Source organism: Terrapene carolina, unplaced genomic scaffold (assembly GCF_002925995.2).
Source record: "Terrapene carolina triunguis isolate 2854851 unplaced genomic scaffold, T_m_triunguis-2.0 Scaffold67, whole genome shotgun sequence".
Classification (NCBI taxonomy): Eukaryota; Metazoa; Chordata; order Testudines; family Emydidae; genus Terrapene; species Terrapene triunguis.
Genome location: NW_020664418.1, coordinates 28159879 through 28185685, shown reverse-complemented (window position 1 = coordinate 28185685; position 25807 = coordinate 28159879). Strand labels below are relative to the sequence as shown.

Here is a 25807-nt window from a genome sequence, read left to right as displayed (position 1 = left end):
GAGAGAATCCTGCTTCAATTTTCAAGCCCAGGCTTTTTGGAATTAAAGCAAGGATGGCAATTGGGAAAGAAAATCTTTTTACTTGCAAATGGTATTTTTGATATAGACTCATAGTGGTTTAAGATTGAGCCTTTAGGCACAGCCCTGCATAGAGGTGGCACGAAGCTGCACCACCCCAGGAGGAGAATCAGAAAGGAACTGTGACTCAACATCACAATTCATCCTCTGTCCCTGTCTTTTGAGCTGGAAGTGATAGTAAGTTATTTCCCCTTTTTTGGGATGCAGCTTACTGTACTTTAGGGGGAATTTATGCTGTGCTCATCCCCTCCTCCCCCCATCCCCTCTTTCCATATCCCAGATGTAATGGATAGCCCTAACACTGTACATGGGAGTGGGGTTTTACTTCCCTGCATGGCCACATTAGGGCTGGTCACAATCTAGCCTTAAGAGACAAAAATAATGAGGAGTCCTTGTGCCACCTTAGAGGCTAACAAATTTATTTGAGCATAAGCTTTTGTGGGCTAAAACCTACTTCATCATATGCATGGAGTGGACAATACAGTAAGCAGGTAAAAAAATACAGCACATGAAAAGATGGGAGTTACCTTACCAAGTGGGGAGTCAGTGCTAATGAGGCCAATTCAAATAGGGTGGATGTAGCCTATTCCCAACAGTTGACAAAAAGGTGTGAGTATCAACAGAGGGAAAATAACTTTTTGTAGTGACCCAACCACTCCCAGTCTGTATTCAGGCCTAATTTGATGGTGTCAAGTTTGCAAATTAATTCCAGTTCTGCAGTTTCTCGTTGAAGTCTGTTTTTGAAGATTTTTTTGTTGAAGAATGGCCACTTTAAAGTCTATTATTGAGTGTCCAGGGAGACTGAAGTGCTCTCCTACTGGTTTTTGAATGTTACAATTCTTGATGTCTAATTTGTGTCCATTTATTCTTTTGCATAGAGACTGTCCGGTTTGGCCAATGTACATGGTAGAGGGGCATTGCTGGCACATGATGGCATATATCACATTGGTAGATGTGCAGGTGAATGAGCCCCTGATGGTGTGGCTGATGGGGCTAGGTCCTATGATGGTGTCCCTTGAATAGATTTGCGGACAGAGTTGGCAACAGGGTTTGTTGCAGGGCTAGGTTCCTGGGTTAGTGGTTTTGTTGTGTGGTGTGTAGTTGCTGGTGAGTATTTGCTTCAGGTTGGGGGGCTGTCTGTAAACAAGAACTGGCCTGTCTCCCAAGATCTGTGAGAGTGATGGATCGTCCTTCAGGATAGGTTGTAGATCCTTGATGATGCACTGGAGAGGTTTTAATTGGGGGCTGAAACATGATAGCTAGTGGCGTTCTGTTACTTTCTTTGTTGGGCCTGTCCTGTAGTGGGTGACTTCTGGGTACCTTTCTGGCGCTGTCAATCTGTTTTTTCACTTCCCCAGTGGGTACTGTAGTTATAAGAACGTTTGATAGAGATCCTGTAGGTGTTTGTCTCTGTCTGAGGGATTGGAGCAAATGTGGTTATATCTTAGGGCTTGGCTATAAACAATGGATCGTGTGATGTGGTTTGGGTGAAAGCTGGAGGCATGTAAGTAAGTATAGCGGTCAGTAGGTTTCTGCTATAGGGTGGTGTTTATGTGACTATCGCTTATTTGCACTGTAGTGTCCAGGAAGTGGATCTCTTGTGTGGACTGGTCTAGGCTGAGGTTGATGGTGGGGTGGAAATTGTTGAAATCCTGGTGGAATTCCTAAAGGGCCTCCTTCCCATGGATCCAGATGATGAAGATGTCATCAATGTAGCGCAAGTAGAGGAGGGGCACTAGGAACGAGAGCTGAGGAAGTGTTGTTCTAAGTCATCCATAAAAATGTTGGCATACTATGGGGCCATGCAGGTACCCATAGCATTGCTGCTGACTTGAAGGTATAAATTGTCCCCAAATCTGAAATAGTTGTGGGTGAGGACAAAGTCACAAAGTTCAGCCACCAGGTTTGCCGTGACATTTTCGGGGATACTGTTCCTGATAGCTTGTAGTCCATCTTTGTCTGGAATTTTGGTATAGAGACAATAAACATGGAAACTCACAATGCCAATTTTACAGAGTAGAATAAGACTGGAGGACTAGAAAGCGAGCCTAATCCCTCACTGAAGCTCTAGCTAGTCTTTAAATTTGTCACCATATCCAATCCAAGGATTCCCACCATAAATTACACCTTTCTGCCAAACAGTGTCTTAGTACTACATGTCACGGAGTCTCCGGGCGATGCTCTGGAACTGCTCCCCACAGTCAGGACTCTGGGGAGCCTCCTCTCTCAGAGCAGACTCTCTTCAGGGCAAGCAGCTCACACGGCTTCACCTTCCTGGGTCTGACCTTGGAGCATTCAGCATCCTCTGCCCCTCCATTCGCTTCCCACAACGAGTCCGCCAGGCTGGGTCCTGGGGAAGCCACAGGGTCCTGCACCCCCACTTTGCAGTCAGACGTGACTCTTAGCCAGCCAGTAAAAGAGAGGTTTATTAGATGACAGGAACATAGTCTAAAACAGAGCTTGTAAGTACAGAGAACAGGACCCCTCAGCCAGGTCCATTTTGAGGGGGCAGCGAGCCAGACAACCCCATCTGCACTCACTCCCCGTCCCCAGCCAGCTCCAAACTGAAACTCTCCAGCCCCTCTTCTCTGGCCCCTGTCTCTTTCCCGGGACAGGAGATCACCTGATCTCTTTGTTCTCAAACACCTTTAGCTATCACCTTGCAGGGGGGAAGGGTCCCGGCCATTAGTTACCAGGAGACAGAGTATTGGCCATTTATGCACACTGGCCTTTATCCCACCACCTAGAGACTTAAGAAATGCATAGGGGAAACTGAGGCACCCCTACAGTATTCAGAGGAAACATTAAGAACAGTCCCACTTCGTCACACTATACTTGGACAGATTTCTACCACACCAAGCATGCTGTCAAAAGAAATTTGTTTCTGTAGTTGCACTGTAAACCCTAGTTTTGAGATGGCTGTAACTACATGAACAGAAAAACCCCACACATTTAACTACTTTTGAGTCATATACATTTTAAGAGGGATTAAAATAACACTTAAGTGTTTTGTTTGGGAGGGGGGAACCACACAAAAACTATAATGTGGACAATAACAACTATTCCCAAAAATACAAATTGTAAATTTTAAGCACTGCATTAATCAGTTTTATTTTAGATATTGCTATATAAACATCAGGTCTTACCTAGAGATTTTTATCAGATAATTTACTTCTCTCAATGCCTTACTTATGTTTTTCTTTTTTAGCAATACTTTCATGCTGGAGGAAATGGGCTGAAAAAGAATTTCTTGGAGAAGAGCCCAGATCTACAGTCTCTGAGATATGCTCTTAGCCTTTATACACAAACTACTGATGCCTTGATAAAGAAATTTATAGCAACTCAGACTTCTCAAAGTAAGTGACTTGTTCATTGGGGCTGGAAATGTAGCAAAGATGATTTTAACATTTTAAATGCATATTTTGCTATCGACAGATGCTAATTATAACTGTCAAAACATATTATGAAGTTTTAATGATTATGGTCTTGAGGCAGCATTTCACGTTAAGTATCTTACTCGCCAAACGGTCCAATTGATTTCAGTTTGACTACTCAGAGTAAAGCACTGTTCCATGCAAATAATGCTGGCAGAGTCTGCCCATGTTAATATAAGCCATGTTAATGCAATGGTAATAAAAATTCAATCTCAACAATAAGTAAACCCAGGTGGATAATAGAGTCTATGGTACATACATATCTACCTAGGCAAACAATACAAGGAGCTGTATACACTCAAGTGTGTGAGATTACACTATGGACCAGGTCCTCAGCTGGTATACATCAGCAAGTCAGTGCAGCTAAGCTCATTTACACTAGCTGAAGCTCTGACCCTAAAGTTATGCATACACACTGACAAAGCAAGGTGTTCAGCCTTTACTCGTGTGGGAAAGCGCTTACTCACATGCATAGTCCCATTGAAATCAGTGTCATCAATGATGTCTGCGGATCACTACAAGAATTGCAAGGTGGCTAAAGAACTGGCTAAAGAGAAGGCACCTTCTGGTCTTCTTGCAGGGAAGAGGGTGTTATGAGTTATATGGTAGAAATGCTGTAACCCTGCACTGGAAATTACAAGGTTTCCAGCCATCAGAGGGGTATGGTTTTGGAATAGCCTCCCAGTAAGAGTTGTAGGAGCAAACAACTTAATTAGCTTTCAGAGAGAGCTGGAGAAACTTGTAGGTGCAATTGGATGATGGGGTTGCTTGTGATGGGGGGTAGGGCTCACTTTCAGTGTGTCTTATGTTCCTGAAAGCTCATGCTTCAGGGCATCAGCCAGCCCCCTGCAGGGGTCAGGCAGGGATTCCCCGTTATGTATCCTGGAGGGGATGGTCTCTTTCCTCTGAAGCATCAGAGATGGCCATGGCTAGGGATTGAACACAGGATAGGGAAGGGACAGTGCTCTGAGATCAGGGCTGGCTCTGGGTTTTTTGCCAACCCAAAAAAAAAAAGAAAAAAACTTCCGGGAGCGCAACTGCCGAAGCAAAAAAAAAGGTGTCTGGAATGCCGCCCCTGAAATTGTGCCGCCCCAAGCACGTGCTTGGTTTGCTGGTGCCTAGAGCCGGCCCTGTCTGAGATGGCACCAGGTGCTTGGCTGGCTGGTTCTTGCTCACATGCTCAAGGTTTAACTGATTGCCCTGTGTGAGGTCTGGGAAGAATTTTCTGCCAGGTCCGACTGGCAGTGACTTTGGAGGGGGGTTGCCTTCCTCTGCAATGGGTGAATGAGGTCAGTTGCCGGGATATCTATTTCACTTAATTTCCCTTCCATTGCAGGGGCCACAGGCAGTCGTGCACCTCAGTTTTCCCTCATCTCTGTCTGTGGCACGTAATAGTCTAGTCTTCTTTGGGCTGTAATACTTTGGTTTAATTTTGGTGGTTGGGTTTAATGTGCAGATGCTGGAGGCCTGTGATATATAGGAAGTCAAACCACATCATCTGGTAGTCCCTTCTGGCATTAAACTCTATGAGTGCTCACCAGCAGGAGTAAGGGCTACACAACTTAGCCCATAGTGTATACCATTACTGGGGGGAGGGACCCACTGTCATATTTTGGCAGCTATAGAGATTCACAACACAAAGAGCTAAAGATTATTGGCTGTAAATACCTCTCAAATAGGATATGCTACATACTATTTTCTTTGTACCTGAGAATAATGAAGTGTGGCTCTTGCACATAACCTAGTGATTTCACAGTCTGACATACATGCTGACTTTTCCATAAAGTGCACACTTCAGCCCTGACTGGAAGTACCCTAATATCACCGTTCCTGGCCTCCCCAGAGAAGAGCACTCAAAAGGGATCTACCACCATTTGCAAGAGGCCTCAACCAAAACCTTGGACCTGGGCAATTTCAGACCCTGAGGTAAAGAGCATGGGCAGGGCTTGCCTCTGGCTTTGGCTCAAATGGGCTCCCATTGAAAACAATGGGAGTTTGTGATTGACTTACATAGGAGCAGGGCAAGGCTTACACATGGTTCCCCGTTTTTATGTAGGTTTTTCTGCCACATCCAGCACCTGTAATAGCTGGGTGGCTTTCAGAGTGAAAGGCATTTTTTCTTTCCCTTGTGATGATTTTTAACCATGACAAGCTAAAATCATGTCAGATCATTTTTAAACATCTCCATACGACCATGTCAAATCTCTAATATTGACAGTCAAATTAAAGCAGAGAACAGCATAAGAGTTTATGAGCTAGGTTACACAGCTCTAGCACTTTGTTTTACACTGCTACAGGAGTATAAAGTGACCTTAGTGTAAATGAGAATCAGTCCTTCTATGTTTAAGGTATGGTTCTATCCAGTGAAGAGTAACAAGTATTTGAGAGGACATTTTCAAACAATGAAAGGGCTCCACATGAGTTCCTGCTACTTTCAAAGGCTGCTATCACCTATTAGGAATTGACAATCCATTGTTCTGAAAGCTGTAAAACATACATTAAAATTCCATACTACAAAGTTACTTCTGCATACTGAAAATCGGTGCTAGATTTCACCAAATGTGAGGGGCCTTTTAAAAATGGTTCTGTCCATCACTTACTGTCTTTGAGTGGAAATAGAATTTGCTGATCTATAATTATTATCTTGCTCCATCTCATGAGGGTGAGAACAGTTTTAATTGAACATTAACCTGGAAAGTAATTACTTTTACTTTTGAAGTGCAATTTGTTACTTACAATTTAAAAACCTGGCACGCAACATGAATTTTGCAGCTTGCTCTCAAGATTCATTGTAAGGAATGATTTTCTGAGCAGCTACTCCATTACATTAAGGGTCTTCATTAATAATTCATGCATCAGAAAAATGCTTAAAACTCTAATATATAAGGAAAATATTTTTCCCTCTCATAAGATAATACAATATAGATTTAGGCAGAAGATGAGTAATTACTAATTCTAACATACACTTTGTTTTTCCCTAAGTTATAACGAAAATGTGCATAAGAGAGAAAATTACAAAGGTTGTAGTTATTAAATAAAGATCATTTACCATTTTCAAGCCACAAACCTGAAGGGCCTGATTTTCATTAACAGAAGCTTGAGGTCTGTGTGCATTGCTGTGCACACATTAGTGTGCCTGTAGTTGCACACTTTTGTTAGCATAAGTACCACCAGGGGATAAGGGCTAGGGAAATATATCTCCTAATGTTTTACTGTTGATGTTCCACTTACTTATGAAAGCAAGGACTCATTTATTCTCATTCCTGGTCTCTCCCAACTGTGGCTGTGCTATTGGCATGCAGTTATAATGAATGTTTATGCAAATCAAGAATTTGCATTCAGAAATAATTAGATAACTAACCAATTAGGGTAATGCATGTGCAAATGAAGACAAATGCGCACACAAATTGTATGAGCAATAGGATTCTACTTTTTTAAATATCAATCTCCGGTTTTATATTTTATGCTCTATATTATTTTCTTTACTAATAAATGAATGAGCAGCTACTTGTAAATTTAGTGATAACATCAATTGTTTTTACTGAAATTGATTTGTCTTTTTTAAGCTCACTCTTGTTGATGAAATCTAGTTTTCCCTTATAAAATTTGAGAAGTACCTGTTTAGTAAATTTTATTACTTTGGTCATTCTTACTTAAAGTGACAGTGTAGGTTCCAAATACAGTAAAAAAAAAATCCACATTAAAAAGCAATTGGTTGTGTCTAATCTTTTGCAAAATCATTTTCAATGGAGCAGATCAACCTCTGCAAACTTTTTCATACTAAAAGTTACAAATTGTCCAAACACACAGTAAGAATGTAGAATAGATTTTTCAGGATTAAATTTCAAGCATATAGAATCATAGAATCATAGAATATTAGGGTTGGAAGGGACCTCAGGAGATCATCTAGTCCAACCCCCTGCTCAAAGCAGGATCAATCCCCAACTAAATCCCCAAATGGCCCCCTCAGGGATTGAACTCACAACCCTGGGTTTAGCAGGCCAATGCTCAAACCACTGAGCTATCCCTCCCCCCGAGAGACGTAAAGACTTATAAAATTACTCATATTTGCAAAATATACACAGATTTTATAAAAAATCTTAAACTTAACATGATTTTACTGTACACACCAATTCTTTTAAGATGTTCAATGAGAAACCTGAGCTACCTGTGAATTCTAAATATTGATAGAGATGAGAAGCAACTCAGGTTCAAAGCAGCTTAAGCATAACTCTGCTTCCTATCTAATGTTGGTGGATGTCTCAATAACAGAACCTTATATTTTATCTGTTTTCTCTTGGCTGTTGTCTGCAAATAGATTATAAAATTCACTCATTTGGTCTTTATTTGAAATTATTTGCAAATTTCTTCAGCAAATGAGTCCTGGTCTTCAAATTGTTCAAGCTACAATTTGCAAAGTAACTTATGAGCCTGAGCCAAAGCTTAACTGAAGAGAGCAAAGGTCTCTATTTTCTTCATTATTACTCTCAGAAATACCTTATTACATAGCTGCACTCCTGATCGTGACATTATAACCATGTCATCCAGTCAGCATGACTGAGGCAGCCACATCACTTGCAAAACATGTGCTTTCAGGGACAGCAGTGCCACCTGACTGCTATTCAGTGGATAGGTCAAATAGTGCTAATACTCATCCCTGGTTCTACCTCCATGTTTGAGGGAAATTGAGTGTACAAATTAGAGATTGGAAGCCCTCTCTTGCCATGATCATTAAGTTTCAGACCCTATTTAAATTCTGGATCTCACTTCCCTCTGTTCAACTCTTAATCCTTGACACCAATGCCTAATCAACCCCTTTTCCAGCTTCAGACTTCCAGACCCCTCCTTGCAGCAGATCTCCAGAGTGTCTCCAAAGTGTGTTCCTCTCTCCTTCCCTGACACAGGAGAGTAAAGCTTTTGAGCCAAGATCCTCAGGTGTTGCAGAAGTTCCGGGGACGGAGAGGGGCACTGCAGAGAAAATTCTTCATCTGTATTGAGTGATGTTCCGCTCCCCATGCCCAGATCTGCTTATAGAGCCTGGGCTGAAGGAGTATTTTGCCCTTAGTCTTCTCATTTTTTTGGTTTCATGTTCGTTTATATACAAACTGCATGTTTTTGTTAGTCAGATGCTGTCACTGTTTACAATGAGCAGGTCAGACAGCAGTGAAATCCTCCTTCTACTGGGAGAAATAAAGGTGCAGACTTGGTAATGGGTTTTGGCATTTCATTGTTATATTAACTCAAAACATTAGAGAGAAGGAGTTACAGACACTGCAGCCAGCATTTCCCCCCCCCCCCCATCTCTAGTTACAGCGCAGCACGTCTACAGTTTCCTCTAGAGACCTTGCAGAGTCAAAATGAGTGAGACAAGGGCAAAGAAGGCTGGCACCATGTACTCGTTTGCCATTTAGATAAATAGTAAAATGAAGGGCTCTCAAAGCTGTACAAGCTGTTGTTTCATAGGTACAATCCGTTTAAATGTCATTTTAATTAAAAAAACAATTGCACACAGCCAGACCATACATATCTTTTCTTCCCTGTTTCTTCATTTTAAAAGGCTTAGCCCTTACCTACATGAACATGTTATCCTGCTGTAACTCTACTAGCAAAGTGACTGTGGTACAGTCCCCACAGCATGGATGCAGATCCACTAGTATGAAAGTGCTTATAGAGGTACAGCTTATTCCCTGACAGGATGGGAAATAAGCTAGATCAGTAGAAGTTACCTTTACATCTATATAAAACGGCATTGGTACAGGGGCTGTACTGCTATAACACTATCAGAAAAATAAAATCACCAGTCCAAAATCTGGTTGAAAACGGGTTTTTTTAGAAAGTTCCAACTTAGTCGTTCTGCCTACAGTTTTAAATATCATTTTTATTGTGCTGGGACATCTTGGGTAAAACATGGCAAGGGGCATTTGGCTCACGCTAATTACCCCTAGGGACAGATCCTGTTGACTTCAGCAGGAGCAATATCTGCTTGTCTAAGGTCAGAGCACGGCCCACTTAATATGCACTATGTAACATCAGAGAAAAAAATGATCACAAAACTAAAAATGAATAATAATCAGGCATGTTTTTTAGGACCCAACAGTTTAAGGGGAAATTCTGCCCATAATTTTTACCATAATTAGTCTGGAATGATGCTGGAGGAACTGAAGGCAGAATTTTGTTCTATTTACATTTTGCCTACATTTAATAATACCCACATCAGAAAGATTTATTTTTTCCAGTTCATTGATGCCTATTGTATCAGTGTTGAATAGTGGTGATTTCCTGAATCAGGGCCTTAATTTTGCCCCCTTCTGAATACCATTAACAGAGTCTAGATTGTGCAATGAAACCAAGTGAAAGTTACAGAGGTAACCTTAATTCTAGCAGTTCCTAACTTTCTGAGTACTTAACTTAATGTGAGGCAACCTTAACATTTTCATAGGTTTTTTATGTAATAACTATGTAAAGGCTAATCTGTTTTGTGATTTATTTGAAATAACAGTCAAGGAAAAAATGTAATTGAGTACAGGCACTTTAAAAGTAAATTACTACAGAGTCAAGATAGATAAAGTTATTAAACTGTACCATAAATTTATGATGGATTTTCTACTTCAAGGCTCTGCAGCATACCAGGATTGTTTTCCCAACAGACAAGTGCTTAAGCAATAATTAAATGACTGAATGATGTGCATAAACCAGCTGTATTTTTAAACAATGGCCAATTTTATGTGTTTTACAATTTTACCACTAAAATGGCGGTGGATACTGTAACTGCAGTTCTTTGGTTCAATAGGCATATTGATAAGTCTGCAAGCCCAGCAGTGTAAGTGAATGATAAGCCAAGAATCCTGGCTGCAATATCAGACTGTAACTAGTGGACAGGATCAAAATGTGCGCACAATTTACATGCCACACTCATCATGAACACTAGCTTTAATATTTTTTCTGTTTCATACAAGGGGACAGGGAAGTTCTTTTGTTTGACCATGCCACTGTTACTGTCCCAGCTTTGCCTCTTTTTCTACCTGCTTGGAAGCTGAATGCTATTGGAGTTGTCATTTCTGCTTTAAAATATGTAGGAAAATATCCAGCCTATGTTTATGTGCTGATAAGGGCAAAGGTGCCTTTTTTTGGCCACTCGGTATTACAAATACTGGGATTTTATTTCGAGTAGAAAACTTACAAGCATTTAAGCTGTTTATTTTAACCCACACATTTAAAACCAGTTGAGCAATATTCTCTTTTGCCAAAAAAAAAAAAATTGAACTTCATTCTGATAATTAATTGTTTGAGACATGTAAAGTCACTTTCACTGGTAGTAAGCAACACCCTGGAATTTTACAGACAAGTAATTATAAGCTGATAATGAAAGTTAGTTTTACTTTTTGTGCCAGGCTCAAATTCAACACTTAACCTGATGTTTGTTACTTTACATTTCCATACAGCAGCACATAGGAATATAATTCCTCTGGAACACAAGCCTCTCTTTCTCTTTAGTCAACCATCTATTAGAGTTCAAAGCTGTTAGCAGCTGTAATACTGTTGTCAAACAGGTTGAAGCAGGCTGATTTTAGCATTCTTTAGCAGTGTAAATTCAGCTAGAAAAAAACCTAACATTTGAAAAATCTTGAATGTGGTTTAGAAATCCAGATTTTTAAGGCCAGAGTGACCACAGCCTTGCATCTTGTGTAGCCATTTCCATTTGTGCAAATAGGGTGTAAAACACTGCCAAATCAGAATCCTGTAGTATATTGCAATCCCTTTACCAAAGTGCAAGTCCATGGAAATTAAGACCCCATGTAGTCACAAAGGTCCCAGTTTTGTTCCCTTTTCTTTTGTCTTGAGTAGGAAAAGTGGGCAAGTTTAGGTTAGTTTAGGTTTAATATATTTCACACCAAAAGTGGGCAAGTTTAGGTTTAATATATTTAACGCCATTATAAATGCTGGAGGCAAAGCGGGGTTTGGGGTGGAGGCTGACAGCTTGCAACCCCCCATGTAATAACCGACCCCTGGTTTGAGAACCCCTGAGCTAGAAGGTGTTACCCTATACTAGAAAAAAGATGGAGAGTTTAGGTTCAAGCTTGACTAGCATGTTATAGCTAAAGTTAATCTAAACTCTAGTACTTTTCCTAGTCAAGATAAAGCCATTGAAGTCAAAGGCCAAGTTGTTTTTACCTTCAATAGGGGAGCAGGATCAGGTTGAAAACAACTAAAGTAGAACAGCTTCTATTTTTGTAGGTTGCGAATACTGACTATTATCTGTGCATCAGAGATTTGATCTGTGGGATCAATCTCAGTAGATGTTTCTCAGAAATGGTTCCTAAAAAAGATTCATACCAATTTCCTCCCAGCAATCACCTTCTCGTGGAACAAAGTTACACTTTACTTGTTACTTTTGGTTAGATCAGTTTAAAAGCTAGCTTGTGATTGATCTAGTGTACTAACTCTATAACAATTTTGCACATTTCCTTCTGACCCTTTCCATACTAATCAGTAATGACATTACAGTGGATGCTATTAAAATGTAAACATTGTCAAATTGATCACAGTATTTCCACTATTCCCACTCAGAGGACTCTGCTCTTAGTTAACAGCAGCATAAATCCAGAATAACCCCATTAAAAAATCAGTGGAGTTTTTCTTGATTTAAATTGGTAAACAGACCATATTTAGTCCCATGAAAACAGAAAACACCAGATACAATTGCAGAGATAAATACCACAGTAAAATGTAGTTGAGCTTTTTTATATTTCAAAAATGTCTAGCATCAATATGGAGCTTTTCCATGCTATACTATTCCATATACAGCATTGTAACATACTCTGATGAGTATGAGCAAGACTGAACCTAAGAATCTATTAATATTTTTACATTTTCTTTTTGTTCTGTGTTAGTACAATAGAGGCCTAGTCCCTGACTGTGGCTCCTAGATACTACCAAAATACAAATATAATAATAAGTTAATATAATTTATTTTCAAACATTATAAATATTTTATGTATATGTTTAAAAGTAGTTTTTTAAAATATATCATCTACCTTTCATATGAATGCAGATTCTTAGCTTTGATCACCAGTGTGAAAAGAAAGTGTCTTGAACACCAATCGCATTGCAAATTGCTCTAATCTCTTATTAGTAATTATATCGCTAAACTAAAAATGCCAGTATAACATCCAGAATGGCTGTTTATCAACAAGCATATCTATGGAATCTTTCCTAAGGTTTTACAACTAAAGTATATTTGGATATACTGTATTGATCTGTATTAGGACAGAGAAGAAAGTACTGCACATACTTCATTTATTGTAAGATGCATAGGACATAACAAACATGGTTGTTAGATCGCAAAATATTTCTAGTTTGTGAGTTGGAGGCTTTCTTGTGTCAAATGTAAGGTACCGGAGGTAAACATCCCACTTTACTTGGCACTGGTTAGGCCTCAGCTAATGTATTGTGTCCAATTCTGGGCACCACACTTTAGGAAAGTGTGGACAAATTGGAGAGAATCCAGAAAAGACCAACAAAAGTAACAAAAGGTTGAGAAAACCTGACCTACGAGGAAAGAGTAAAAAAAACTGGGCATGTTTAGTCTTGAAAGACTGAGAGGAGACATCATGATAGTCTTCAAATATGTTAAGGACTGTTAGAAAGAGGACAGAGATCAATTGTTCTCTGTGTCCACTGAAGATAGGACAAGAAGTAATGGGCTTAACCTGCAGTAAGGTTTAAATTAGATATTAGGAAAAAAACTTTCTAATTATAAGGATAATTAAGCTCTGGAATAGGCTTCCAAGGGAGGTTGTGGAATCCCCATCATTGGAGGTTTTTAAGAATAGGTTGGTCAAACACCTGTCAGAGATGGTCTCGGTTTACTTAGTCCTGCCTCAGCACAAGGGGCTGGATCTGATGACCTCTACAGATCCCTTCCAGCCCCACATTTCTATGTTTCTGTGATAAGTTTTGAATTGCATAAAATGGAATAATATCATTTACATGCATATGCATTATCATGGCCAAGTGCATTTTACACTAGCCTCAAGAGGTGTTAGGGTACTTTTGATGTATTTCTTGTGCTTGTATTGTTAATTTACAGTGATTCTATGCAATACAATCAGAATCAGCTACAATTCACAAACTAGTCATTGGTCTGCACTGACCCCTAAATCAGAACCGCTTAATCAAACTCTGATTATATGTGCACATGGTAAATTACAGAAGCAGTATTTTATGACAGATTTTTCTAAAACAAACTTGGCAACATCTATTTCCAATGAATATTGCCCAATAGTAGATTACTTACGAGAGGACTAACAGCAAAACAATTCAACATCATACAGCATTAACTATTTCAGTTAATGAAGAGGTTATTGTGATGGAGTCAAAATCTCCCTAGCCAGACACTGATATAACTCAAATAAATATTAATGCAGGTAAATTATAAATAAGTTGTAAATGAATGTTCTCTCAGAAATCTTCTAGAAAGTCAACAACAAAAATTGGATGAATATACTCAGACATACCTTTATATCTAATATTATAGACAGTCATATTGAACCATCAGTTTTAAAAAGAACTCCTTGACATCAGTGGAGAGTAAAGCTGATAGGATGATATGAGCCAGAGTTTTATAACTATTCTTTTATTCACTGAATGTAATTCTCTCCTCAATACATATATAAAATTACTAATTACCAACTGGGGAGCTGTACTTGTTTGAGGGTAGGATTGAGCCTGTTATTTTAAAAATCAAAAGCATTTGCTTCCTTTTGCCTTTTTGAGTTATAACAAATCTTTATTGCTATTACTAATTATTTGTATTAGAGGCCTTAACCAAGATGAGGAGCCCATTGCGCTAGGCACTATAAGACACATAGTAAAAGGCAGTCCCTACCCCAGCAGTGTGCCATAAATTAACAATTTTTTTCTCATAACAGACTAGTTAGAAAGAATATCTTATTAGCTTTCACAACGGGCGAAATAGATGGCTCGAGGGACTGATAATGGACTACACAAACTCCCACATGCTGGCAAATGGTTCTAATCCACTGGTAGTGACTGAAAGTCTTTGCCACAAATTGTTGTTGGTGGCCTATGTGAAACTAATTTGATTGTCCCTTTTCCCAGTGACCAAAGACAAAAACCACTCCACAATCAGCACCTTTGTTTGCAGTCTCGTTCTTAGAAGAGAAGCCAAGAATTTAGATTTTCACTCCTTTAGATATATGGGTGGGGCACAGTGAAGAAACTTGCACAGTCAATGTTGTACCTGCTCTGTGGCTTGAGGTTGCCATTGACTGTTGATGTGGGACCTTTCACAGGCACTAAAAACAAGTACTTTATTTTCTAAATGATCAAAAGGGCAAAACAGTACCTTAAAATTTCATGGTTTTTTGAATGCTCGGGGTTCCAGTAGTGCAGAGGTTCCCACTTAACAAGCCTAATGAGAACTTTCTTGGACTGTGTGGGAGGGAGAAAGCCAAGCCAAGCAATTGCAGAAGTCTGGAGATAGGAAATGGGGTGGGGATCACATAGATTCAAAGGGGCTAGGCCAGTGTTTCCCAAACTTGGGATGCCGCTTGTGTAGGGAAAGCCCCTGGCGGGCCAGGCTGGTTTGTTTACCTGCCCCATCCACAGGTCTGTCTGATCGCGGCTCCCACTGGCCGCGGTTCGCTGCTCCAGGCCAATGGGAGCTGCTGAAAGTGGTGCGGGCCAAGGGACATTCTGGCCGCCGCTAGATTCATAACTTTCAGTGGGCTTTGACCGTCACTGTACTGTCTTCCTATCAAATAATAGATTATAAAGTTGTTATTATGTGTAGTACAGAAGTCTCTCTGGCACAAACAAGAACTGTGGCTTCCATATACACCTCTACCTCGATATAACGCAACCCGATGTAACATGAATTCGGATATAACACGGTAAAGCAGTGCTCCGGGTGGGCGGGGCTGAGCACTCCGGCGGATCAAAGCAAGTTCAATATAACGCGGTTTCACCTATAATGCGGTAAGATTTTTTGGCTCCTGAGGACAGCATTATATCGAGGTAGAGGTGTATCTGGGAGAGGCTGTAGTATCTCTCTGACACTGAGTGGGATGTTCAGTGGATCCTAGCATCCTAAAATGAGGTCAGTTCTCCACTCCATGGATATGTATAGGTTCTGTAGATGTGAGTGGAAGCACACATGAATAGTTTTGTTTCCTTTGAAAGCTCTTTTTTTATGAATTCTCTTGACCCCGAGTTCAAGAGAATTGAACCTGAGTTCAAAAAGGCCATGCCTTTTAATTGCTTGAAACTAAATTTCTTAAAACTAAATGCTAAAATTTAACTGTAAATGCAGAAAACAACAAAATGACGTTCAGCTTTGAAAAATGCACATGAATGATCATGCAAACCATGGAAATTCAGGGACAGGAAAAATGGACCGGGAGCTATGGTGTGACCACACCTGAAATACTCTCTTCAGGTCTTGTCACCTCATCGCCAAGTGAAGAGGAATAAAAACAGGAGGCTTGAGCGAGAAATATAACAGTTTACAAATATTTTAAGGATGAAAACAACAAGGAAGAAAAGAGATTATTTAACATAATTAGAAGGGCATAACTGGGAATAATGGGATGAAATTAAGAAGAGGAGAATTTAGGGTAGATTTTGGGGGGTAGGGGGTATCTTTCTAACAGTGAGACCTGTGAATAACCTCCCTGGGGAAGAACATAAGAACGGCCGTACCGGGTCAGACCAAAGGTCCATCTAGCCCAGTATCCTGTCTACCGACAGTGGTCAATGCCAGGTGCCCCAGAGGGAGTGGACCTAACAGGCAATCATCAAGTGATCTCTCTGCTGCCATCCATCTCCATCCTCTGACAAACAGAGGCTAGGGACACCATTCCTTACCCATCCTAGCTAGTAGCCATTAATGGACTTAACCACCATGAATTTATCCAGTTCTCTTTTAAACTCTGTTATAGTCCTAGCCTTCACAACCTCCTCAGGTAAGGAGTTCCACAAGTTGACTGTACGCTGCATGAAGAAGAACTTCCTTTTATTTATTTTAAACCTGCTGCCTATTAATTTCATTTGATGACCCCTAGTTCCTGTATTATGGGAATAAGTAAATAACTTTTCCTTATCCACTTTCTCCACATCACTCATGATTTTATATACCTCTATCATATCCCCCCTTAGTCTCCTTTTTTCCAAGCTGAAGAGTCCTAGCCTCTTTAATCTCTCCTCATATGGGACCCGTTCCAAACCCCTAATCATTTTAGTTGCCCTTTTCTGAACCTTTTCTAGTGCCAGTATATCTTTTTTGAGATGAGAAGACCACATCTGTACGCAGTATTCGAGATGTGGGCTTACCATCCATTTATATAAGGGCAATAATATATTCCCAGTCTTATTCTCTATCCCCTTTTTAATGATTCCTAACATCCTGTTTGCTTTTTTGACCGCCTCTGCACACTGCGTGGACATCTTCAGAGAACTATCCACGATAACTCCAAGATCTTTTTCCTGACTTGTTGTAGCTAAATTAGCCCCATATTGTATGTGTAGTTGGAGTTATTTTTTTCCAATGTGCATTACTTTACATTTATCCACAATAAATTTAATTTGCCATTTTGTTAAATTTCATTTGCCAAGGATGGAAGTCCCATCATTTGGCAGGTTTCAAATTAGACTATGAAATACTAGTACTGGAAGCTATACTTCAGTCAACACATTATTGAGCCTAGTATGGGGCGGGGGGGGGGGGGTAACTGGTTGAAATGCTATAGCTTATGTAATACAGTCAGACTAGATAATCTAATTGGTCTTTTTTCTGGTCTTAAAAATCTACGAAGGCTCTAATGACCTCCTTTGTGAGCTTTAAATTGCCAATTGGTAACCCCCTTCCCCACCTCTTCAACATAAATCACCCATGATTTTTCTGGGCTCATCAGGGACCCTTCCCAAAGCGTTATGAGGCTCATTCTTTGCAAGCCTTAGGTGGCTAGTTTGCAGCCCCGAACAACCTCACCTGCAAATCTTACTATTCCTGTTAGCTCCTACCAAACCAACACTGGCTTTCCCCCAGTGAATGTAAGTGCACTTGTCAATCTAATGAACCTAAGTGAGCTGTTTCCTGATGAATGTGTAGAAGCTCACCAGCCCTTCTTAATGAACCTAAATAGAGCCATAGCAGTAAATTAGTGCCACAGGTGTCATTAACAGGAGTTGTGGATATGTCTAAAGTCATTGTGTTTCACAGTGAAACATTATTTTGTAAAAACATGGTCCAGGGGAGTCTTGTTATTAGGATTGCCAACTGGTTAATCGCACAAACCCAAACACCGTTTCCCCAACCCCACCCCACCCCTTTTCCGAGGCCCTGCCCCCAACTCACTCCAGCCCCCTTCCCTCCAGCTCTCGCTTTCTCCCCGCCCTCACTCACTTTCACCAGGCTGTGGCAGGGGGTTGGACTGCGGGCTCCGGGAGGGAGTTTAGGTGTAGGAGGGGGCTCAGGGCTGGGGCTGGTGTTTGGGGTCCAGGGCGGGCTTCGGGGTGCGGGCTCTGGCAACTCCACTTGTTATAAAGGTCACAAGAGACCAAAAAAAAAAGCCCCTGTTGGAATCCTATAAATGGAGCAATGTAATACCTTTACGCTTTGGCAGTTCTGCCTTTATATTTGGCATTGTGCATATTAATGAGCTCTCTGACCTTTCTGTGCTCCTTAAGGGTGCTGCACCAATCTCTATATAGGACATAATTATATCCCTACAGCTCAGTGGCCATTCTCCAACTTGGGTTACGGTCCAGGCAAATTTTGTCCCATCCTAAGTATTTGCTATGATTTGTTTTTTACAAAAGGTCACGATCTTCCAAACATGTCCTGCAAATCTTGCCAGTGCAGTGCAGGTTTGTGAAAAAGTGGCAAGGTTCCCAGGGACAATGGGGGAAAACAGGAATAGAGTCTATCATTGCCCTTGTAAAGGTGCAGCTATAAGAGTAGGCCTGCTGTTGCAGCACATCTACATGGTTAGAGTGGTGTCTAGACACACCGATAATGTAGATTAGAATCTACACAAATCATTAACCCATCACCTTTTTCAACAATAGTGAAAAATGAAAAAGTTTAAAGAAAACAAAAGTTAGGATGATCACAGCTGCTGTTAATTAAGGCTGTAATTACTGTGGAGGAACTGACAAGGATAAGTCTCCACTAGAAGAACAAAAAATTTGTTCCATTATCCCCCCCCCCCCGGCCCAGAACGTCAGACTCCTATGCAATACAAAGGGAATCAGTGTCCTCAGTCTCTTTCAGTTTCAAGATTTATTACTCTTTTTCATTCCTCACAGTGCTAGAGATGTAGAAATTTGAGGAAAGCCTCAAGGTTTAAGAATATTTCCTTGGAATTACCAGCAATATAATATGATGACCACTAATGAGCTTGAAGCAGTTTCAAAGGGGAGGACTGGCTGCCAAAATGTAGGATAGTCACAGTTTGCATTCCATAATGAGAAGTGATGTCTTAACAACTGATTACATGACCATATTGAAACACTGTGCCACAGGCATAGAGCTATTAAAATATGCATGCCTTTTTGAGAGGAAGACCTACACTGCTGAGGACAAGGACAGATTCTCTTGGGGTAAAAGGAAGCACCACGACTGACTTCCATGAAGTTTGGGGAGTTTTATTAGTAGCTAAAAATTGCTGTATATTGCTATGTTGATTTTTAGATACAACAGACTAAGGTTGACCACTACAATATTGGTCTTGAAAAATGTATTCAAGGGTAAAAAAATTAGTTATAAATAAATTGAGCAATACCGTGATCACCCTCAAAAGCTTGCGAGTTTTGCCTTAGACAAATAGATATGATTACCTAAGGAATTGCAGCATGAACTGAATTTTCCTGTATTTATGCTGAAAATACACCAAATAGGGAATGTTATTTAGGCAGGAATTTTTCAGACTCAGGTGTGTGAAATGACATGATTGGAAATCCTAGTGATTTGCACGTCCATGCCTCTTCACACATACACAACACCAGCTTGCATGCATGGATTGGGTGTTGTGTATATGTAACTGATGACTGAGCTTTTTTCTACATGGAGTTTTAGAAATATGAGACCTAGATGTTTATGAAAATTGGCAAGTTTTAAAGGGTAACCACTGTGTATCTGGAAATTTTTGCTGTAAACTGTAATTATACACCTCCATAAAAATGCAATGTCATTATAAATAAGTAATCACATCAATGAAAATTTTAACATGCATCTGCCTGGAAATATCTGAGACCTATCATTACTCTACGTACTGGACCTGTAGTACATTGTAGTCCATTAGAGTGGCATAGAATATACTTATACATTACTGCAAAGAATGTCAAAAGGGGGGGCATATATCTATTATACTTGCCAATGTCTGAGACTGGGAAGTAGCGCACAGCTCTTAGCACATGGCCGCAAGTAGATTGCAGTTGAAACATGATCTTAAAAAAAAACAATTAAAGCCAAATTACTTGAAAGTCACATGCTCAGAAATAGAGAAGGTGTTTTTGTTTTTTAAACTTGTTTGGGTTCCAACTTTCTGTACCATGACATTGCCAGCTTTTCAGTGACACCATTTTTTGGATTTTAATAATATTGCCAAAACTGCCATTCTACTATTCCCATTTCTCAGATTGCCTGGCAAGGCTTCCAGAGCACAAAGGGAATGGCTCTCTGAAATGTGCCACTCCTGCTATTTCAAATGATCAACCGCCCCTCTGCGCCATTGAGTAATGTCGTCTCTAATAACCCTTCCTTTTAATCTATGACAGCCTCTCCAGTGAAATTATGTGTTAAAAGGACTTCTTAAAAATAAATATATTGCACCATGTTATACGTGCCGCTCCTGTTTCACAGCTTCTAGATTATGATGGTGACAACCCACTGTGTCAATTTACTTGTGTTAAAGTGCTCTCTATGGGTGGGAGATATACAGTCTGACCTGTCCTCGTTGCTCTTATTATTGTCTTGCACAGTCTGGGACATTTTCAAGGAGAGCCAGACAGTTCAAACTATGTGTCTATTTATCACATAAAAGAGAATTGTGCACAGTAGTGCTGATCAGTCAGGGATGTGTCCTCTTGCTTGGTCGATCAGTTCTCAGGGTAACTATATTGTATAACTCGCTTCTTGTGTTGAGCTGGAATTGCGCCTTTGTGGTTCAGTGTTCTCCCCCAGTTGTCTTTGCGCAGAAAGTATTCCCCTAGGGAGCCAAGAAAACATGTATATTTATCATGTGCAAAAGTAAAAATACAGGAGATTAGTGAAATTCCATTTTCTTCTAATATTGAATTCCATTATGACATACATATATAAAATATATAATTCTAAGGGGGGAAATAATCAGGGACATTTTAAAAGGAGATAGATGAAGATAAGTGGGAAGCTGCTAGAGACAGCATAACCCTACCACAACTGAAATAATCCATTTTGAAAAGGAAAAAAGTTATTTTCTAATATACAAAATTGTCTGACATTCAGGTGTTATTTATACTACCTCATTTTCTCTGAGTCCCTTTTATTTCTGCTGGTCTAAACTTTTTTCCATCCAGCCCTAGCAGTTAGCTTCCAAACCTCCCCTGAGATGACAAACCTGAGCTTTTTAGCATTAAGTAACTCAGGTGGGACAATGAACCCTTTGCCATACAAATGCACTAACACTCACTTAAGTGACTTAAACATCTTTTACACTTAACAGATGTATAATTCTGTTTTACTTTGCAACAAGCATCTAGACAGAGCTGATGAGGACTTTTGAGACACCTCAGAATTCCATGGCCACCAAAATGATTATGAGGCTAATCCAAACTGTTGCTGGCTCAACTCAGCTAGCCACTTTCTTGATCCAGTGTTTGGATTGTGACTGGAGGTGGGACAACTAGCAATGTTATACCATTAGCTCCTATGATATGAGATTGGAATATGGCATCTGTTTTGAGCGTCCACTTCCAGAGCCTAATGGAACCCATCCTGGAAGGCTCTGAAGATGAATACTTGTTCCCCCAACTCTATCAAGGTTTTTATAGGACTGGCAATGAGCTTTTATATTCAGCTATCAATGAAGTGCCCTTAGATATCCTATCCCCTGGATTTGTCAAGATGAGTTTTGATTTGTAAAAGACCTGTCACAACTGAAAGGAGAGGAAAGATGACTAGAGTGCTGGTGGATGAAGTAGCGTTCAAAATCTGATCCATTCCATCTTAAAGATTATTGAAAAGCTTATACCATAGCTATGCAAGAGGCAGAGAAGATTTATTTGCCTCCTTCATAGCATTGAATAAGTGTCAATCACTCAGCCATATTGTTTTGAGTAGTGGACAATCTAGTTAAATCAGGCTGCTTTCCAGTCAGTGGCTGGTACAGGTCCCTCCCATTGTATTGAAATTTCTACTTTGCAGAAAAAAAATCAAGGAAATTTGGACTTAAGTCTCTGCTTCTATGGATGCAGAGTGATTTCTGGAGGGTACATGTGCTAAGTCTCCTCTGGTGGAGTTTATGCCAGTGACATTCACTGATGCACTACAGATTCTGGGAATTCTGCATTGCATTTCCCTCCTTCCCATGGCACTTTAGACACATGTCCTTCCTGACTGGGGAAAGTCAGCAGAGAAGAATTGGGTCCATTGTTGATGGAGACTCCCTTATAGAGAGTCACCTTCCCAACCTCTATAAAAGACTGTTGTGCAGCCATCATTCCTACAAGTCATTGCTAGATGGTCATAAAACAGTAACAACCAGAAATCCAATTTTTTAATCTGCATGTAGCCAAGAGGTTGCAACTGTTTCTTTCAGATGCAGGCCTAATTACTATGGTCTATGCCTCTGTCCCCTCAAGATTAGATTATTGCAATGTGTGCTCTAATTCAACTCAAACTCAAAGTGGAGTAGAATGAGGTGGCCTGTTTGTTAAGTAGAGTTTCTCATTGTGAACAAATGACACCAGTGTTTTGAGATCTCCACTGGCTGCCTTTTGGGTTCAGGGTGGAATGCAACACATAGTTTTGATCTATAATGGGCCCGGGACCTTTCAGAGATTGCCTTTCCTCTATCCCCATGCAATAGTCTACATCTAATCAGCAGACACTCCTAAAGCAGGAGATTCCTTACTAAAAAAATAAATAAATAAAGAGGAAGATCTTGGCAGGGTACTCTCCATAAGTGACCCTCATATCTGCTGACATGTAGAGCATGCACCAAAATGCAGATCTCTTCCCAGGCTTTTGAGAAGGGACAAGTGCATGGAGCAGTCTGGCATCTGTGACTGGGCATAAGTTTTTCCTTCTCTCTTTCCAGTTTTGTGGAGAATTTTTTTTTGCTTTACAATAGAGTGACTGCATTTTTAACAGCACTGCAGAGGTGCTTTTTAATGTTCTGATTGCATCTCAATACATAAAATGTAAAATCAGAGCTCTGGGGTGTGGGTAGATTCCACTGGTAGATAAGGCTTTTCAATATGAAGTCCATTAGTATGTTTATAGGGCTTTTGATGAGATGAATTGCAGTGTTAAAGAAGGAAAAGTGCTATCATGCTCTGCAGGGCTATTTGCTGTCAGGAGAACTGATCTATTATATGGCTTAGGGTAAAAGCACCTTCCTCTAGACTAATCTGAATTGCTAAGAGTGTCGTACTGTGGAGGCTGTTCCTGAATTGTGACCTCTCAGAGTCTGGCAGTAAGAAAGGAAACACACACACACAGATCAGAGACTTTAGCGTGAACTGTGATATTTCTTGGAGTGCTACGATAGTTGACATTTGCAAATGCTAAATGTTCTAAAGATCTCTATCCAACTTGTTCAGCAGTTCAATGAGAAAGAGGGCTGGAGACTGGAAAAATAAATAAATACTTTCATTTCAACATTTTGTATTAAGTCAGCTTATGCTGTCTAAAATGAATTGTAGCAAGGACTCTCCTGTTTGTTGTGCTTAAAGCGGCTGTGCTAACTGCAGTGGTTTTTGGTTTAAAACTCTTCATTATTTGATGTTTTTAAATATAGTATGAGATTTCTCTTATGCCTACAGCACACCGTATTATAGATAATGTGCTAGGCATACACAAAACTTGCAGTACCCTTTAAAGGGCTTCTCTATATTAATGGCCACAAATGGGGCAAATAAAACTCTGTAGGAAAAAGTACTCTAGTTCATGATAGGAATACGTTGCGTAGGTTGACAGCTGTAAGAAACTGTAAGCTACATTTTGCTCTCAGGTTAGCTGAAGTAATTATGAAGAACTTCACTGGAGTTAAATTCAATGGAGCTAGTGCGGGGTTTCACTGCCGTAACTGAGAGCAGACTTTGTCCCAATTTGATCTAGGGTCACAAGCATTGTCTCTTATATGAGGCAAAAACCTTGATCAGGTCTAGCAGAGACTTCAAGTGTTTCGTTGCAAATAATATCTGTTGCTAACGTAGCCTCCCCCCCCAACTTTTTTTTTTTTTTTTGAGACTTGTTCACCAAACATTCCTGATTTCTGCAAATGTGAGAGCCACGGGTGGGTACGGTAATGTCTTTAATTGGAAATTGGACCTACTTCTGTTGGTGGAAGAGACAAGCTTTTGAGCTTCACGGAGCTCTTCTGACCTGAAGAACTTCACTAACTAGACGATAGTAATGCTTAACCAGATTCTACCTTTTGAATAGTTCTTTACTCTGTACCCTTGTCTTCACTACAGAAAAATAGGTATGTTCTTAACTCAAGTTAGCTAACAAGTTAGCTTACTTGAGGTAAAATCCTAGTGAAGATACGGCAGTTTTTAGTTTCCATACAAGTTAGCAGGTCAAGTTAAAGCCTAAGCACACTTGAGTTAAGGACACACCTTTTTTCATAATTAAGACAAGGTCTTTAAGTAGCCCCACTGAAATCAAAAGGAATACACATGCACTACTCAAAACAGGTAAACAGGCAGAATCTGGTCCTGCAAGAGTAGTGGTCGTGACAACTGTGTTTTAAATGCATTATTTTTCTTGACAGAATATTTTACATACAATTTTGTGTTCAGCTAAAAATTGTTATTCCAGGAAGCGGAAATTGAGTGTCATTGCTAACAAATAAAGGCTGGACAATGATGAATGGGTTAGAGAACACTTTGTTTCCCTCAGAAGGAAAAATCAGATTGAAATACATCACTTCTAGCATATAACAGTTTCCTTTCTTATTGCTAAAGGCTAGTTTTATAGGAAAGTCAGAGAAACTCAGTAGTGGTGGAAGCTGTTGAAACTGGTTAGTCAGTTTTTTGAGTTTAGATATTCACTTGTTCTTGAACTATTTTATTACTACTTTAACATGTTTATTAATACTAATTGATGAAAGATGAAGTAACTTGCATTATTTACTTTTCATTTATTGTGAACTGGATGAGTCAGTAGTTTAATTAGGGACTTAAGATAGTAAAGATTTCTCTGTGGAATTATCAAACTGCACTGCGAAGTCTAATGGCTGCCACTGAAGCTAAACTTCTTGTCACTAAAACCCGCTGTGTAACAAATTGCCTATTTACACATGTCATAAATGGTCTACACCATCTGGTTGATATTGGACTATATCTAGAAGCAACATTTGTATGAGCACCCTGAGATTCAGAAGTGGCAGCTATGTCTCTACTGCTTAAGACATTAAAAAAAACAATAAATACTGTTTTAATTAAAATCTGTGGTTTCTGATTATGATTTTTAACAAGTGAACTCTTGACAGCATTGTGGCCCAACTCACTTAGCAGCTGGCAAATAAAGTGTTCTGTTCTCAAGGTTTCCGATCAAGTAAATTGAGTGGTGAGTTCCCACATCTTAATAGGTCAGAAACGAAGCTTGTTCTTTGATGCAGTAACCCATGGGATAAGGGTATTTAATTGTCCTTGCAATGCTGAGCCAGTGAAGAGAATGTAACTATGGATTATTCCAACCTGACCAATAAGCATCACTGTAGAATCACATTTCAAGGAAGCCACTGAGATGATGAAGTCTAGAAAAGCATTTTAGGGTATGGGAAAGGAAAAACAGGGCAAACACATTGGTTGGGATCTTTAATTTAGGGCAAGATTGTCACTTGCCCAATGCTCCTGAGCAGGAGTGTAAGGCATCCCCTTAAACCCTGCATGGGTTACCTGTGTTTGTGGCTCGCAGGCAATGGGAGAGCAGCTTTTCTGGGGTCCCGTTGCTTCCCTGCACACGCAAGTGGAAGGGGAATGGTTGGACAGGGCTGGGGTAGTCAAGTAAGGAGTGGATGGAGTCTTGACTCTGCACCCTTAACCCCACCAAATCTGTGTGT

At 40.1% G+C, this 25807-nt stretch overlaps 1 protein-coding gene across 2 annotated transcripts in view; it reads left to right on the top strand.

Annotated features, from left to right (window-relative positions):
• The window catches only part of UNC13C (unc-13 homolog C), a 404743-nt gene that overhangs the window by 370191 nt on the left and 8745 nt on the right, over positions 1 to 25807 (top strand). For both annotated transcript variants that reach the window (XM_024198093.1, XM_024198092.1), the window contains one exon: positions 3287 to 3434. In XM_024198093.1, the coding sequence (XP_024053861.1) occupies positions 3287 to 3434 (148 nt within the window). The remainder of the gene's footprint in view (positions 1 to 3286; positions 3435 to 25807) is intronic.